This window comes from Thermobia domestica, chromosome 7 (genome assembly GCF_964235325.1).
Source record: "Thermobia domestica chromosome 7, izTheDome1.hap1.1, whole genome shotgun sequence".
Taxonomy (NCBI): domain Eukaryota; kingdom Metazoa; phylum Arthropoda; class Insecta; order Zygentoma; family Lepismatidae; genus Thermobia; species Thermobia domestica.
This window is the reverse complement of record NC_137460.1, coordinates 62,012,463-62,032,053: the sequence shown is the minus strand read 5'-3', so window position 1 is coordinate 62,032,053 and position 19,591 is coordinate 62,012,463. Positions and strand designations below refer to the sequence as shown.

Genomic DNA, 19,591 nt, shown 5'->3' with positions numbered 1-19,591 from the left:
TACTTCAGCCATTTAACTTCTGAGATATTACTTCTAGTCACCATCAGATCGCGCCACGTGTATTGACCGGTTTTTACTTTTTATATTGCTTAACTTTACAACTTTCTCCAAGTAATTTCGCTTTGTGGCGGCTGAAGCTTGCAATTAGGCTATTTTTCTTCTGTTTTTTAAACCAATGAATGAAGAGTGAATAAAAATGACACATACAACGAAGTGAAATGGACGTCCCAGTCTCTTAACTTCAGTGACTCCAGACATGTGGTCAGAGTGCTGCTAACTCAGACAAGAGGAACAACCCTGCAGGCAAATTGCTCTGTGCTTGCGCACGAAAATACACTTCACAGTCTTCATGATAACAGGCTTAACTAACAATGCCATTGAAAAATCATTATATAACTTCACTATTAACATATATTTGAGTGAAAGTTCGTCGTGGTAGATTTTGGTGCACAACTCGGAAAGGAATCATTCACGTGCCATTGTTTCAAGTGTTGTGATGGGTACTAACGTCTTAGTTCTGGTAATCCTGTCTACAACAATAGCAGGATTACCAGTAAGTGCTGAACCTTCAACAGCGTTTAACTTTACCCTTGATGATATTTTAAGTGTGTATGACCCGTATCGTATTGTGCCAGTATGGAGTTCCCAAAAGTCGCAAGTATCTTCCATGTGTTTTACATCTATGGAACACTTCTTCAATGCTTTGAGAAAGGCTGAAATATGGGCGTTGAAAAGTTAGTATAGTTTATTTTTTGTCTTCATTTTTTAAAGTTATTGTATAACTTTCTTCTAAAATCTTCTTAAGATTGACAAGCTGTTTTACCAGTAACTTTCTTTTTTTTTTTCGCTTTGTAGAAGTCATTCACATATCTACCGAAGTTCAAGGTTAAATAAATTACGTTGCTTTAATATTTATTTACAGTATTCTTGCGTAAAAGTGGCTTTAAAAAAACAAAAAAACGGCCTATGTTTAGCAGAAGGGGTCCAGCTCTTTTCTCTAAAAAATGTTACAATTTTGGTAATTTCTGTTCACATTAGGTTAGTTTAGGGTAGGTTATGTTAATTTAGGTAAGTTTAGGTTAGGTTCGGTTAGTTTATATTAGGTTAGTTTATGTTATATTAGTGTATGGTTCCAGCATACTTTTCCAAAGAATGATAGAATTTCGCTTATTCCTACTAATAGTAGGTTGGTTTAGGTTAGTTCAGGTTAGCTTAGGTTACTTTAGGTTAGGTTAGGTTAGATTTGGTTACGTTCTGCTACGTCTAATTACTTGTATCATTCATTTCTCCTGTAAATTTTCTGTTTTTTACGTGCTTCTGCACCCCTTGTACTAAGCATACTCCCCAAAAAACATATAATACATGAAACTAAGAATGCGATACGTCGGCAACCACAACAGTACTTGATGCATGTGTAATTGATGCATATCATAAATCTTTTAAGAATATCTTTAAAACTTCTATTTTATTTTAAATACCTCAACATTTTCCCATCGTTGTCAACATTAATTCAGTTTAATTAATTAATATAAAACAATTTTAATTTTTCTTCTTAAATAGTCAGCTGAAAATTACTCAAAAATATCGGTTAGGGATTATTGATTAAAATATTTCAGAAGCAAGATGCAGATTCAAACAAGAGTATTAAAGATAACAATAAGATTGAGCAGTAAAACCTTTTGTCCCTGGCCCAATGAAATGAATACTTCGTTCAATGTCAAAGTAGTTAAATCGTGAATTTAATTAAATCCATGTTTTATGTATTCAAGCTTTTTTTTTAGTATTTGAATTGCCGTATTCAGAAGTTGAAGAGAATTATTATATACCTAATCCAGTGAGAAAAGCTTGCTTTAATATTCCCTTCCTTTCTTCTTCGCTGAAATCCGGGACATTTAAGCGTCCCGAGAAATATTTCGGGACGCCGGGAGCGCAGATCTCGATTCTGTGACGGTCCCGTATTTTCTGGGACGAATGACAACCCTAACTGTGGGAAAGTTGCAAATTAAGGAGACTGGAATACAGTATATATCGGTTTATATCTTTCGGTCGCGCATGTGCTATAAAATTTGCCAAAATTTGGAAAAATTCACACTTCTATGATTGTTTTAATCTTACAATTGGCTAAAATATTTTGTTTTTAAAATTTAAACTTGTATTCAATAAAGAAAAAATAAAACTTGTATTTCCTTCTTGAACTGTGATCTAGTTTTTTATTTGTAAATTATTTTCGAAACTTACATTAACTTTGAAGGCAATGCGCGACCGGAAGAAGTTAATGGATTTAAAATAATATTTAAACATTATTTTCTGTGGTTCTAATACATAAGAATTTGAATTATTACATTAGCGAAGAGGTTAATTTAAAAATGTTACAAATTATTGTAAAAAATGTGATTTAAAAAATTCAGCAAACTTCAGAGCATATGCGATCGGAAGATATAAACCGATTTATTTATTTTTTCTGTACTTCTTTTTAGTTTTTCCAAATTCTGCTTTATTACGGCTGAGTAAACAATTTTTCAATTTTTTTTGGCCTACCCTATTATGTACTTAAAACATGAGTCGTCCGTAGAGATCTTCGCGGATACAATGTATGTTAATCCGCGATTGTACGGCACCCACGAAATCACTAACCATACCCACGTCTGCAATATATCGATACACGATCATAACATGTCTATCTAAAAACCAAAAACCAAACCAAATGGCGTAACAATCCTTTAAATGAGTCTGAGCCGCCCCAACGCCACCTGCTAGCGACCCGTTGATTTACGTCTAGCCTAGCTAATGACACGTGGTAAGCCTGTTGCGTTGTTCTGTCTGAAACAGGCTATCATGAACTTTTTAGACCTAGTTTCCGTCACATCTTATATTCATGTGACTCCCCAGTTTGTCTCAGGACGCCCGAAAATGGGGAGGTACCGACCGGGAATCGAGTCCAGAACTACGCGGATGTGAGACCAACGCTTTAACCACTGGACTACCTTGTCGCCGGCAACATTTCTATCCGCATCCGCAAATAATAAGAAGGCAAAGTTGTATAGCCTGTTTACTCCACAACTTGTTTATAGTTTTGAGAATCGTATGATACGCGAATGATAATATTACAGTTAAGCATTGAAAACCATTTCTTTCTATTGTAAATGAAGTACGCTAAATAATAATAATAAAAAGAATAAACATTCATGCAGAATCATATGTTGACCACGAGACGTCTCGAAAATTTTGGTAAAAGTGTTGATTCGCAAAGAATTATTTCTCATATCGATTCTCGCAAAACAAATCTCGTGTCGATTTGTAAATTATGTACCAAATTTATGCCCTGTTTTTTTTTTTTTTTTTCTTTCTTAATGTCATCTAGAAGTTATCAGAATCTTTCTGCGTCAAGTGTGGTTCACAAAAGGATGTGATATAATTAACAACACTTGAACCATGTTTATTATTAGAGTAACTTGCGTATCTTTTAAGGTTAATAAACGCTCTTCGTTATACATATTCGTATGCTCACTTTGGCAATTTATGCTTTTTTTGTACTGTTAATCAAAAACAATACAAAGGAATACGAAGTAAAAACTAGATCCAGTTTACTAACGATAGAAGTCAATGGAGAACATTTTGTGAACGCGGAATTGAACCTACGGGTCTCATAAGTCATAAAGTTAGTTAGTTATGCTGTGAATCATGTAACACGGAAACTGTTTAGAGATCCAAGACTTGGGAGAACTAGTATTGCCCACGAGAGTTTGTGAAACTTCTCGTCTTGTCTCAGAATTTGAAAAAGTACCTTCTCGATTCGTAAGCAATACTAATCCCAGACAGAAATTACGAAATTAATGATAAACATATGTACTTCCTTAAGAGTCTTCATCCCGGCGAAATTAAAATACCGCTAATTTTACAGTAATTATGTGATATCTTCAAATAGATAAAAAAAAATAATCGAAATGTGGAACAAGAGCGCCCTAGACAATATTATTTTACATGAGAAACCGTTATCACAACTCACTTATCTGCTTTCGATTTCGAGCCATTTTGAAAATCGGCATTTATTTTCGCGTTTCTAAACAGCTAAAAACGGAAAGCCGCTAGGTGACTTGTGATAACGGTACCTCACGCAAAATAATATTGTCTAGGGCGCTCTTGTTCCATATTTCAATTATATTTTATCTATTTGAAGATATCACATAATTACTGTAAAATTAGCGGTATTTTAATTTCGCCGGGATGAAGACTCTTAAGATACCGTCAAATTGATATTCCTGGTAAAGAAAAAGATCAAATTAATAATATCGTATCTGTCTATTGGTTTCAGAGGATATACATAACTTTAATTTTATCTCATTACTCAGAAGACAATAATGTTTTTATTCAGCAGACGTAAAAGTGAAATAAATATGAACACCTCCTTGAGAAAGGAGAATAAGCAAGCCACTTCAAACAAACTCGCATAAAATCACATTAGCTCTTAGCAAAGAAAGTTCTACAAAACCAACTTTGCTCTGGCAGTTAGTTGACTCAATAGGGTAATGACACTTTAGTACAGTCAGCAACAAAATTTTTTTCCGTTTGGTAAAATTTATTTTGGAAATAACGGTGGTATGGTTGAAACGTACAGAAAATTCCTAACAGCTAATAGTTTCGCTAATAGGTGCGCTACCAGCATTTCATTCCTAACGCTAATAGATAACGCTAGCGTAGTGGCCTATAGGAAATTTGCATGTTTAAAACTATTGTGATGATTTAGTGAGCCATAGGCTTAGACGCAACAACTAGTAATTTATAATGATTAGAAGAATGAATGGTCGTGAAAATTCTTGGGAATTCATGAACACCCACCATCTGCCCACAAACTAAAAATGAGTCCGTATACACGCAAATCTCTAGTCAGAGACGCACCCACAGGGGAGTCCATTGGGCCCGGACCCAAGGGCGCCCATGTTGTAGTTTCCAAGGGGGGGGGCAAAATAAGCGACATTTCAAATATAGTTTCAAATTTTGCTGTAACTATTCTAAAAACTCTATTGGGTTTTCGATATTCCGAAGTATAATTTCTTCTAGAGGGAGCCGAGCGCTCCATCTTGCCCTCCTTGATGGGCGCCCTTGTCCGGACCCGCTTCAAAACTTCCTAACTGAACGTACATTTGTACGGTTTCACAATAAAACTATACTTATTTAACAGCGAAATGATTGATGCGGTATGAAAATTTAATTTTACACTTCAGATGTACTTTTTCTCTCATAAAAACATTTCTACACTAATTCCAACATTTTTTTTCTGAAAATCTAGGTGGAAATATTTTACAATTACTTATCAACTTTTCACGTTCAGAATAATACGAGTTTAATACTAAATAGACGTAGTGGTTTGTACTATTGGACCCACCTTTTAAAGCTTGGACCCACCTTTTAAAGCTTGGACTCACCTTTTAAAGCTTGGACCCACCTTTTAAAGCTTGGACTCACCTTTTAAAACTTGGAATACGAGTTTAATACTAAAATAGACGTAGTGGTTTGTACTATTGGACCCATCTTTTAAAGCTTGGATCCACCTTTTAAAGCTTGGACCCCTCCCAACAAAAAATTCTGGGTTCGCGACTATCTCTAGTCATGAGTTATCATTGCTATTCATTTAACGTTAGTAAGGAGAAATACAATTCTGCTAAGAAATAAGGTCATACTAAAATTAATTTCTGTAGAAATAGTATTTTCACTTTTGGTTGTTTTCGAGAATCTAATTACTTTTTAGGTTAGTTATGGCTAATTCGCAATACATTTTTTTGGAAATTGTAGGCAAAAAAAAAAGTTTGTTATTATCGAGAATGTATTTACTCAAAGTTTCAGGAAAAGAAATTGTTGATTTGCAGCGGAATGAATGGGAGAGCTTAGTTTGAAAATTAAGTATTCATTCATACAACATGGGAAAGAAACATAATAATGATAAACAGTACCGATCATCGTACTAAATTTTACCGTTCGTATTTCTTAAATTGAATTATGCCATGTTCCAATGATTCTAGAAACATTTATTTATGAAATGTGAACTAAATTACAATAGGCGTTTTCGAATAAGTCATTGATTTATGAAATGTGAACTAAATTTTAATAGGCGTTTTTTTCGAAAAGTCATTGATTTATGAAATGTGAACTAAATTTTAATAGGCGTTTTTTCGAATAAGTCATTGATTTATGAAATGTGAACTAAATTATAATAGGCGTTTTTTCGAATGTCATTGATTTATGAAATGTGAACTAAATTATAATAGGCATTTTTCGAATAAGTCATTGATTTATGAAATGTAAACTAAATTATAATAATCGTTTTCGAATAAGTTGTCCCCAAGATTAAACTATCTCTTGTGCATTAATTCTAGTATATTTATGAAATAAGTACATAAATTGCCTGAGTAATTCTTGAGAAAATATCAGAAAATAATCCGTTTTCCTAAACTACCCTTTTGAATTATTTTCCAGGCAATTATTTTTGTGTTGTAAGGTTTTTAATGAAACATTTATTAATGACTAAAATATAAACAAAATCAACTGAGTAATTCTTTTTTTTTTAGAAAATTGTCAAAAATAACTAATTCTCAAAAGTAAATTTATTAGCCCCATGAAATTTCATTTTTCTCAATTTTCTCCAAAACTACGCATGAGAATTTAGTTTCAAATATCACATTTTGTTCAGCTCAATATGATTATCGAACGTCATATGTCTATCTATATCGATATTATATAGTTATGTACTTAAAACATAGTATCTAGATGAACCTGCGCTCTCTTCACAGCACATCATTCACATATGAGCATGAATCTCCTTGTCACTCCTCACAGCATCTGTACATGTCCCTTTCCAGACACAAGTGAAGGGCGTCTTGATAAAAATCGGTAAGGGATATTATAAAGGGTAGATTTTTTCGATTATTTTTTTTCAATATCTTGCACCGTTTGCAAACTTTGAGTCTACTTTCGGTTACAGTTTCTAATTCATGTATGATCAGTATTTTCTTTCTTCTTACATGCACTATGTAATAAACAAATGCATTAATTATTAATTATAATGTCAGTGATATATGGTATTCATTACCCCAAACACTCCAAATAATAAAGATTCATCTTAGACTGAAGCAATGGTTATCCTTCGTTTTTCATTATCATTTGGCCATGAAACAAACGCCGGAGAGCTATACTAATTCCGTATACAAATGTGTGGTGTTGGAATGTATAACCCGTAGGATATGATGCTTTACTTTTTAAAATTTCAATACTTCCAGTGTACCCGTAAAAAATGTAATAAAGAAATAAGGCCATTTTTAAATATTTAGTTAGAACTGAACAATCTACACAAAATTTGCAATCGATCAGTGGAAACGGCATGTTTCTAGAGATTGTAGTTTACGTGATATTGTCGAAACAATTGGCCACAATCATATAAACATTTCTTGATGACCACATACATATAAAATGTAGAATATATATACAGGGTAGTCATGCATCAATGACAGAAAATTTGGGAGATAAATCTAAAGGTAAAAACAAACAAAAAATGTCATATGAACATTGGGTAAATGCGGCTTCGTTTGGACGCTAGAGGCATCTGAAATGTCATCTTCCGAGGCGGCAATTTGCAATATCGCAAGAACGGAGAGAAATCCGAATGTCGGGTCAAAAGATTCAAAGAAAACCCCATCCAAAAAATCCAATTGTGCATAATTGATGGCGAAACAGTGGCGGCGCCAGAGGAGGGGTACAAAGAAAGTGAATGAAATGTGGAGAAAAGTGAACAATTTACACTGAGAAATTGTAGGAGGGGATGTTACATGGAACATGCAGCAACAAATGTTAATGAACAAAGGCAACAATAGCTACGTTGTAGGGACACTATGAAAGGCCATAAGTAGGGATATAGTCTCTTTGTAACGGAGATAAATAGGAATGTCGGGTCAAAAGATATAAAAGGAAACCCCATCCGAAGAATCCAATTATGTATAAGTGATTGCAAAACAGTGGCGGCGCCAGAGTTAGCCACAAAGAAAGTGAATGAAACGTGGAGAAAAGTCCTAAAACAGATGTTGTTCTCGGATGCGGTATTCATACGGGATGGCATCACAAATGTACACAATGACCATCGATGTGCATCCAACAACCCGCAAGCAATTGTAGAGACGAAGCATCACCAGCGTTTCCAATTGCTTGTGTGGGCTGGTATGATTCATGACAACGTTGTGGAACAACACTTCTTACCACAGCGATTGAACGCAAGCAATATCATATCTGCAGTTTTTGACCCAGGGCATACCTATTTGGCTTGAAGACGTGCCACAGAGGACTCGATAGTGTATGTGGTTTATGCATGATGGCATCCCTGCCCATTCATGTCACACTATTCGTGTATATCTGAACGAAATATTTTCACGAAGGTGGATAGATCGTGGTAGTAGATGAGCATGGCCCCCACGTTCAACCGACCGTGCATGACATTGAAAATCTTCGCCAGCGTGTATGAACTGTATTTGCCACACTATGGCAAACGCCAGCATTATTGCCACCAGTCAGAGAATCCTTAAGCTATAGTGTAACTATCTGTCTTGAAGAACAAGGAGAACATATTGAAATACCTTCTGTAGGACAGTATTATGTTGATCACGGTAAGTACAATACCTCTTGTTTTTACAGTACACTATGTCTCATCTTCCATACGTGTTTTGTACGATTTGCACGTTCCATCACTAAGAGTGTTTAACAGTTTATTTGTAGCTCCCATGCGCCGCCACTGTTCCACCATACGTGTGCATAATTGGATTCTTCGAATGCGGTTTTCTTTGATATCTTTTGACCCGACATTCCTATTTCTCTCCGTTACAAAGATACTGTATTCCTACATTCCGACTTTCACAGTTTCCCTACAGGGTAGCCATTGTTGCCTTTGTTCATTAACATTTGTTGCTGCACGTTCCATATAACATCCGCTCCTACAGTTTGTCAGTGTAAATTGTTTACTTTTCTTCGCATTTCATTCACTTTCTTTGTGCCCCCTGGCGCCGCCACTGTTTCGCCATCAATTATTCACAATTGGATTTTTCGGATGTTTTTTTTTTTAATATTCCATTTTAATCCAATATTGTGTAAAAGTTTATTGATTCTTTCATACAGTCACCAAATGAGCTTTTACTTTATCTCCCCCCCCCCCTACAACTAAATGCAGCTATTAGATAATGATGTTTCGTGTGTAGTTATCCTGAATAGGCAACGATTACGATCGAAGCAAATAAATAAGCTAAAAGATACATATGAAAATTAAGAGAAAATATTTTTTATTTTAACAGCAGTAAACATGATTACACCCATTACAAAATCCATTTACAAATCTAATGCAATGAGCTACGAAGAACTCTGAAAAAAAATATATATATTGAATATCTATCAAGGAAGTGAAATAGACATTATAGTGGTATCATTAACACTACTGGGCGTACTCATACCAATTGTTCTTTCTGTTAAAAACAGAAGCAATATATTATGTGTAATTTTGAGAACATTTTTTTTTTTTTTGTATGCAGTCAAAGATTGGCTGACTAAAGTTTAGTGACTCTTATTAGCATCGAGGGTATATGAGGCATAAAACTATAATTAACACGAATTCCGAACTATTGTAATACAATGCAGGAAAAGAGAAAATATAGAAACCTGTAATCAAGTTGCAGATAAAGATAATGCACTATTACATAATTGATTAATTTCTATTCTAGTCAACTTGTATGTTAAAAGTGTATCATGCAATGAATTATAAGGTAATTTCTGTGTGTTAATCATAATCTTAACAACATTACCTATCTTTATAGAAACTTCCTAGAAAATTACATTCAAATTAACTGAATCCAACCGTTTTTACATAACGTAAATTGATAAATTTATAACTGCAACCATAATGTTTCACAATGTATATCCGTTTTCATAATACCTTTAAATAGTACGTTTTCAGATTTGAACCAAGCAAGGGGCGTTTTATTAATCACACCCTAACCGGAGAAAGTATTACTTAACTCTCAGTTTTATAACTGACAGATAAAACTATCAAATAGTTAATTCTGGATATCATTATAGTAAACAGCTAGAGCAATCTGTTAAGCTTATCAGAAACTTACCAGAAGACCGTAGAATTGGTCTAGGCAATCTATCTATATATATAAAAGAGAACGCACAAATCCTTTGTTCCCTCATCACGCTAATACGGCTGAACCAATTTCTTTCATTTTTGGGGGGTTATTAGGATTTGGACCCTAGATGGTTTTTATCATATCACTTTAATTTTTAATTACCAGTGTCTTGAGATAATTGACCATTCAAGTGTCCATAACGTACAAATCCTTTGTTAGTTCATCATAGGTAAAAATAAACGTATTTATATGCAACCCGCATGACCGTGTCACTCGGCGGGTTAACATAAATGACAGGCGATATAATGTTAACATTTACTGCAATCTACTATGGTTTTTATCATATCACTTGAAAGCGAAAAAGTAAAAATTATCTAAGTAACAAAGTTTATTGCGTTCCGGGGTGACCGCAGCGAAGCGGGGCGGGTTAACATAAATGACAGGCGATATAATGTTAACATTTACTGCAATCTTCTATGGTTTTTATCATATCACTTGAAAGCGAAAAAGTAAAAATTATCTAAGTAACAAAGTTTATTGCGTTCCGGGGTGACCGCAGCGAAGCGGGGTGAACGCTGCTAGTATCTTATATATAAAAGAGAACGCACAAATCCTTTGTTCCCTCATCACGCTAATACGGCTGAACCAATTTCTTTCATTTTTGGGGGGTTATTAGGATTTGGACCCTAGATGGTTTTTATCATATCACTTTAATTTTCAATTACCAGTGTCTTGAGATAATTGACCATTCAAGTGTCCATAACGTACAAATCCTTTGTTAGTTCATCATAGGTAAAAATAAACGTATTTATATGCAACCCGCATGACCGTGTCACTCGGCGGGTTAACATAAATGACAGGCGATATAATGTTAACATTTACTGCAATCTACTATGGTTTTTATCATATCACTTGAAAGCGAAAAAGTAAAAATTATCTAATTAACAAGGTTTATTGCGTTCCGGGGTGACCCCAGCGAAGCGGGGTGAACGCTGCTAGTAGTATATAAAATTAAAAGTGACTATGTTTGTGACTTCAAACCTCATGAACCACCTAGCTGACCTCGATCAAATTTTCAACTTATATGAGGTTCAGGCCTGGGATGGTATTTATTATTTCACTTTGACGGAGCAGCGTAGGAGAAGGGGAGGGAAGATATTTAAAAATAATCGAAAATGACCGATGTTAGTGTCGAATCCATAGTTTTCCGCGTTGCTGAGACGAACAGTGACACTTCCGATGCCGTTTAAGTCCAAATTCAGCCCCCCATTAATATTTTATGTATGAAATAAAACGTATCCTCAGCGTGCGAAGAATGGTTATTCTGCTAGTGAAGAATAAAATCCCTTGATACATCGGAGAGAACATTGCTCTCTTAGCGATAAGGCCATTTTATATCTGTGAGAAATAATGCGTAAATGTACGTAAATATACAAAATACCACTAGTTTGTAGTCTTTGTGCAACTAATAACAACAACAACAACAACAATAATAATAATAATAATAATAATAATAATAATAATAATAATAATAATAATAATAATAATACGAACTGAGAGACTACGCTTATCTTGGGGAGCCGAGAAGAGAGGGCTCCCAGCACGTGGGTACATTTACTTGCATCTTTGCTTGAGTAAAGTCATACCATCTGAATAGCTCCTCCCTTGCCACAGTTGAACAGAAACCAGCTCTGCTGACTGGGAGATTGATCATCAACCTTATAACTGGTTGTTCCGCCCCAGGGTGTTTGTATGTTAATCTAAAGGTTAGTATATTAGCTGCGTGCAGTTTGTGATAAATTCCACTCTATTAGTATATTTGCAAGAGGGAGATGATGAATGGCAAATGAAATAATTGCCTTACTGAGAGCGATATGTATGCTTAAAAATTCAAGGGTTACCGAAGAAAATCAATTGTGTAGGAAAGTATACTTAAATTCCGGAAATCTGAGTTGGAATCTACCAAGGATGACTTGGATTGTACGGGAAAGTAGGAAATTTGACATTATTATTATTATTATTATTATTATTATTATTATTATTATTATTATTATTATTATTATTATTATTATTATTATTATTATTATTATTTTATAGACTCACTATAGGTTGAACAAATTACAGTACATTAACAATTTAAAACAACTTATCATTACAAAATATCCATTACATAACGCTACAAACGTACTAACCCCACTCGGTTCGGTTTAGTCTCCGAATGACTAACTTTGTTTTTGCAGGAGTTTGTTTCTATTATTTCTTTGGCGGGGGATGTTTTTAGTACTCATTCTTTGTACCAAACATTCAGATTAAAACTTCGTGGAATATGAAACACAAAATCAAGCAAGTTTCTTACAAATAATTATAATTTGAATGGAACGGTTAGGTAGAATAAAGTGTACATAAATTAATAAAGTGTACATGCTAAGTGTATAGCAATCTAGTCATCATAATCATGATCATAGATTTCTGATATTATTGGCAGGTCAGTTGCCGCGACTGAGAAGCTTCCATGCTCCACGGTCTTCCGCTAAACTTTACGTCTTCATAAACGATTTTTCTGTTTTGATATCGTCCATTAATTGTAGTCTCCTTCGCCCTCTCCCTCTTTTCCCTGTCTTAATACCATCTAGTACGTGCGTCATGATACAGTTTCTTCTTAGCCAATGTCTCAACCACTTTCTCTTCCTATTCTTAGGGGAAAACGGTGGCTCAGTGGTAGAGACCTTACCTCTGGTTTGTGGGGGTCCTTGGTTCGATTCCGGCCACGTAAGTTTCTGGGGGATACCATCGTGTCCGTGGGTTTTCTCGGGGTACTCCCGTTTCTTCCCACTTTCTCATTCCACCAGTTTTTCTGTTATCATTCATTTGCTTAATTCATTCGTCTTCCTTAGCCTAACAGGCATAATCGTGGGACGTTAAACTGAAAGGTTTCATTTCTTTCTATTCTTAATAATGTCGAAAACTGCTCTTTCCTCCCTCCACCATTTCTAAGACCTTCTCAATCGTTTTCTGCTCCACCCTGCTAATTCTCTCTATTTTCCACCACACACACATACATATATTTCCAAGGATGTTATAAAATAGAGGATCTGCCCATACAACAAAATCGTGAAGCCATACGTCACAGCTTCGCCACACCTACTCTGCCCACTGCGCGCCACTAAGATTACAATGGTTCGAGCGAACATTCATGGCGGAAACGAAAATAGCCAATCCGACCTGCCGACTCAGACGATACTCCGTTGTTTTTTTTCTTTCTTTCTTTTCTTCTTTTTTTTATAGCTTCACTGAGTTCATATGATAAAAATACGCATGGGCAGATCCTCTATTTTACAACATCCTTGTATATTTCGGAAGTTTCCAGTCGTTTTTCATTTTTTTTGCGTAATGTCCATTTTTTTTTTACTCCATACAGTACAATAATCTACACGAAATAATTTTGTCATTGTGTTTATTGGAAACGCCAGGAATAGATTGCTGTGGCTATCTCATATTCAAAAATTCATCTCATTCAAGATCAAATTGCCGAGACTCGAAGAATTGATATTATACTGTAATTGAGAATCAGTCATGTAAGAAGTCAAAGGAGCCAGCACTTATTCAGACATTTAACTAAAGTATCAATATTCAAGTGACTTTCGGATAGAAGAATGTTAATAGTGAATGTTTCCCTGCGAAAAAAAAAAGTATTTGGTCTAGGAATTAATTCGTGCGGGTGGACAAAAGATGGCGCAACGAACGGAGCGTCCCACAGTTCCGTGTATCCACACATGTGTTGCAAACCCCTGTCATCGCGTATCGTCCGTAGTATAGGGCAGTGGATTAAAGCGTCAACAACACCAGTTTGTAGTTAAGTGAACATGGCGCAATTTGTGCCTGATAAAGTGTTTTTGCGGGGTGTCCTGCTGCATTACTTTAACATGCAGAAAAGTGCGACTGAAAGTCATCGTATTTTGGTGGAAGTGTATGGTGACCATGCTCTAGCTGAGCGAACGTGTCAGAAGTGGTTTGCACGGTTTAGAAGTGGTGATTTCGGCTTGGCAGACCAAGAGCGAGCTGGACAGCCAAAAAAAATTCAAGACGAAGAATTGACAGCATTGCTCGAGCAGGATTCGTGTCAAACGCAGGAACAACTTGCAGCAGCATTAGGCGTTGATCAAACAACAGTCTCCAAACGCTTGAAAGCCATGGGAATGATTCAAAAGATGTCACATTGGGTTCCACATGAATTGAAAGACAGAGACGTTGAAAGACGAAAAACCATTTGCGAATTGCTGCTTCAACGACAGAGCAGAAAGGGGTTTCTGCATCGAATTATTACGGGTGATGAGAAGTGGATCCATTACGAGAACCCTAAACGAAAAAAGGCCTGGGTGAAACCAGGTGAACCAGGTCCATCACAACCAAAACGAGATATTCACTGTGCAAAGGTTATGCTGTGTATATGGTGGGATATGAAAGGTGTGGTGTACTATGAGCTGCTGCAACCGGGTGAAACTATGAATGGAGAACGTTATCGACGACAATTAATGCGTTTGAAGCAAGCTCTGGCCAGAACACGACCAGAATGGGAGAACAGACATGATAAACTTATTGTTCAACATGATAACGCTCACTCACATGTCGCAAAACCGGTCAAAACCTATTTAGAAAATGTCGGATGGGAAGTTTTACCCCACCCGCCGTATTCACCAGACGTTGCTCCTTCGGACTACTACTTGTTCGATTGCATGAACAACGATTTGATTGGACAGCGGTTTACTTCTTCAGAAGATATCGAAACATGGGTCTCTGACTGGATCGCTTCCAAGGATGAGGACTTCTTTCGCCACGGGATCCGTAGATTGCCTGACAGATGGGCGAAAGTGGTGGCTAGCGATGGACAATATTTTTCTTAAGGTATTTATGTATTTTGTGTTTGTACTACAGCTTCAATGTGTGCGTACCAACCGCACGAATTAATTCCTACACCAAATAGTTTAGATATCTTCAACGATTGTAGCTCTATTGTAGACGAGACACTGTGCTGAAGAACGATTTACTGCGAGGGTTAATTTTTTCATAATAGTTGTGTACCCAGTTATGATTTGGAATCCAGGTTAACAATAGTAGGTCAATGTCTTCATGGACTCGATGTTGCATAAGGACGCAGAACACAACATGGAACAATTCTAGTAGACAAAGACAAGAAATTTGACAAATGTACAATATTATTTTAAAATCTTGGCCACTCACCTGTTAGGGTTTATCAGTTTGGTTAGGGCTATATCCGAGAGAATGTAGAGAGTGTAAATAATCTGACAAAGTTTTTTTTTCATGTTTAATCGGGCAAAACTGTTGAGAGTTGTAGAACAATTTAAGTATCGAATGAAATGCTTTGTTTATGTACAGGACAGCTTTTAAGTTTATAGTAAGACCCAAATGTGGCTTACGTTATTGGAATAGTTTTTTTGAGTTACAGGAAAGTTCGTGTTTAAGTGAAAATCTATTGTGGTAGATAAGTAGCCTGATGTAGTTAAGAAGGAAGGCAATGGTTTTGGTAAAGAAAGAAATCCACAGAAGATCTTCGAATTTGACAAAAGAAGAAAGAAGAGGATATGATAGCATTAGGAAAAGGAAGGACATAGTGGTAGAGAGAGCTGACAAAGGAGGGGCGAGAGTGGTAATGGATAAAGCGTGGTATGAGGACAAGGTGAAGGATTTGATGGATGAACAATATGAATTAGTTGACAAGAAGAAAGAAGAAATTATAGAAGAATTAAAAGAAGAATGTAAAGGGAAGGGACTTAAGAAATGGATGAATGAAGATGGAAGAGTGCCCGTTTTAAAGGGTTTTCCAAAAATACACAAAAAGGAAGTAAAGCTTAGGCCAGTTATGGACTGTAGGAATAATTATTTGGAACCGCTAGAAAGTGAATTGAAACCAGTGTTAGAGTGGGTAAGAGACAGACAAAAGACTTTGGCAGTTAAAGACTATAGAGAAGTAATAAACTACACCAGTAATGCTGAAATTAATAATGATTGTATTTTGTTTAGTTTAGATGTTAAAGCCATGTTCCATAGTCTAAAGAGAAGTGCTATACTTGATACGATTAAGGGAGTTATGGGGGGAGAATGTGTTAAAGGCTGGAAATGGGAGAAAGTTAGAAAAGCCCTCAACTTAATATGAGAGTTTGGTTTCTGTAAAGTTAAGAATGACATATATAAGATTAAGGATGGTTTAAGTATAGGATCTAAGATAAGCCCGGTATTGTCTGATATCATTATGAATGTGTGGGAGAAGGATGTGATAGAAATGGGGAAAGAAAAGATTCGATTTTTATGTAGATACGTTGATGATTGTTTTGGGATATGGGAAGGATCAAAAGAAGAGTTGATAGAGTTCGTAGGTAGTATTGAAGATAAGGAGAAGGGAATAGAATTAGAACTAGAGACAGAGCAGGGAGGTGTATTATGTTATCTTGACATTTTAATGAGTAAGGAAGGGAAGAGCATTAAGACTCAATGGTATCAAAAAGAATGTAGTGCTGGTATTTATTGTAATAAGAAAAGTAATGTAGATAGAAGCACAAAAGTTAATTTCATAAGAAATATGTTAGAAAGAATTACCAAAATTTGTAACAAAAATGTAGAAGAGAATGTGCAAATCTTTAAAGGACAGCTGTATGAGAATGGTTATAGTAAAAGGGATATCGTTAAAGCATCTGTGGTCTCGGGGAAAGGTAAAAGTGGGGAGGACAATGAGGGGGCATGGAAAAGCATTGTAGGGTTAGGAGAAGATACTGAGATTTTAAAAAAGATGTTTAGAAAGCAAGGGATCAAGGTGTATAGAAAAGGTAGCAGAACGTTGTTGGACATGGTCAAAAGAAAAGGGAAGAAAAAAGAAAAGAGAGATCAGAAAGGTGTCATTTATTGAATAAATTGTAAGGATTGTGATATGAAATATATTGGTGAAACGGGGAAATTATTAAAAGAAAGAATTAAACAACATAAAAGTGATGTGAAATATGGCAGAGAAACTAACGCAGTCTTTAAACATGTAAAAGAAAAGGGACATGATGTGAACTGGGAACAAGTTATTGTGCTGGAACGGGAAAAAAGATTGTGGCCGAGAAAGTGGAAAGAGGCCTGGTGGATAGAAAAGGAAGGGGATGTAAACTTAATGAATTCGACCAAAGGTATCAACATTAATAAAGAATGGAGAAATATTATTGATAAATACAGAAAAATGTATGTGAATTAATGTATTCAATGGTTGATTGCTCCTTGTTGTTTCTTTCTGGTAGAATGTTATGTTGTCCCATTGGTCAGTTCAGATAGATTTCCACGCTTCTGATTGGCTGTTTGAACTGGCCAATGAGAGAGCAGATAGGTAGATGATTGTGTATATATACTTGAGTAATTTTTTGTATCACTCATCAAATCATTCAATTGGGATTCGAGAAGAAGATCGCGTAGAGTGAACGTGTGTGAACTCAGCTATCATGGTGCTTCGCAAACGTACTAAGAAATCCACACAGAAGAAAACTGTTAGTAACACAAACACAGATCCTGTTACATGTACCTCACCAGCAGATACAGAGAAGAACACAAGTTGCACCACCACAGACACAAACACTAACTGCACCACCGATCCCAAGACAACTACCTGCACCAACTCTTCTGACTCCCAACCCCCTCCCACTCGTCACTACGTCCTTACCAACCTAGCTGCTCATTTTTACGAACAAGACGCATTCTTCGATTTTATCAAGAACGGCATTCCTGAACATCGCCGACATCTTCGTGGCAGACCAACACTCAATGGAGAAGGATTCCACATCATCATCGAAACCAGGGAAGCAATAGACGCTTTCATCACAAAATTCTCACCAAGGGACTTTGGTCCGAAAGTTAAAATCACAAACATCACTTCTCAAGAAGACATCGATAGAGCTGACGGCAAGTTGCCTCCTCCTGGCAAACAACCAAACACAAACAATAGAAGACATACTTATACATGTGTAATCAGGGGAGTTGATAAAACTTTGGACATCGCAACCATCGAAGATAATCTAGACAAGCAAATGGTGAATTTCAGTAACATCACCCGCATCCAGAATGCAACAGGACCACTGCCCCTGATTCGTCTTTTCACACATAGTTTTGCAACGGTGAACAAGCTCATCGCTGAAGGAATCTACATTCAAGACAAGCTACACAAAGTTGAAGCGTCCCGCTCCTCAGCCAGACCTACTCCGTGTCATAACTGCTATGGCTACGATCATAGCACACAAACATGCACTCGCCCAAGAGTTTGCTTCAGATGTGGTGAGAGTCACAATCAGCCTTGCAACAAACCCATCAACAGATGGTTCTGTGCCACTTGCAAATGTTTAGGACATCGAACGGGCAGCAGCGACTGTCCTCAGAGGCCACACACAAACCAACGCAGGCAGACTATTCCAAACCTACTCAATCAGTTCGAATTCCCACCACTACCAGATTCCGGCCCTTGTCAGACACGCACAAACAGATCATCAGAAGCAGATGAAGAAAAAGAAAATGAAGAACCAAGAAAAGAAGAGGACACAGAATCTGAACAAGGAATTCAAGATACAGATATAGATGCCAAGATCAATGAAGCTATTGAAGGCGCCATCGAATGCATACTCATATGGACAGCTTCCATCCTCTCTACAATCACTGATCCCCCCCACCAGAAAACCCTTCACCAAGCTATTTCAAAAGTCACCCGCCATATCTTTCGCAAACATCTCAATATCCTCACCACAACCAAAGGTAATCTAAACATCTATTGTTCCGACATCACTCCCCCCAAAACTACAGAGAAGAACACTACCGCACCGAACACTACCCATCACACTCCACCCACCATCACCTAGCACACATCACCCCAAACCTCAAACAAGATAATAACACCCTCAGTATAATTCATTCACACTTAATGTTTTTGAGCTTAGTGCCAAGTGCTTCTTTCTTTGGTAATTCTCCATGGATAACAGTGCATCGTAACCAAATCTAGCGAAGAAGACATCATCAGCCAGAGTACAGGACCACAGGTACAGGACCACAAGTACAGGACCACTTCTCCAGAAGAGAACTCAAGAACATCGGGAACACACAACATCGGCAGCGCACTCGAAGAATCAAAACCAGAGTTCCAATAGTGACTTGTTTCAGCTTAAACCTGCCACAAAAGTGAAGAGAAGCCCTGGGTAAAATAGCAGGATTGCTAGAGGCCCATCTCCGCCTGCTTGGCAGAGTAAAGTAATTATTTCGTCGTCGTCGTCGTTGTATCACTCAGTGTACGTCTGATGAGGATCTTGGCTAGAAGATCGAAACGTCACGTGTAAATGTGTTTTTATATTAAATAAGTGCAGTCTTGTTCAGCAGTGTGTTTATTTTTCTGATTTAGTTGTATAAGCTAAAGA

The 19,591-nt window shown here is 36.5% G+C and overlaps 1 protein-coding gene across 1 annotated transcript in view; it reads left to right on the top strand.

Annotated features, from left to right (window-relative positions):
- The first annotated feature begins 293 nt into the window (after positions 1-293).
- The window catches only part of LOC145690159 (nose resistant to fluoxetine protein 6-like), a 120,381-nt gene continuing 101,083 nt past the window's right edge, over positions 294-19,591 (top strand). The window contains exon 1 of the mRNA XM_081764770.1: positions 294-734. Within this exon, the coding sequence (XP_081620896.1) occupies positions 497-734 (238 nt within the window). The 5' untranslated portion in view covers positions 294-496. The remainder of the gene's footprint in view (positions 735-19,591) is intronic.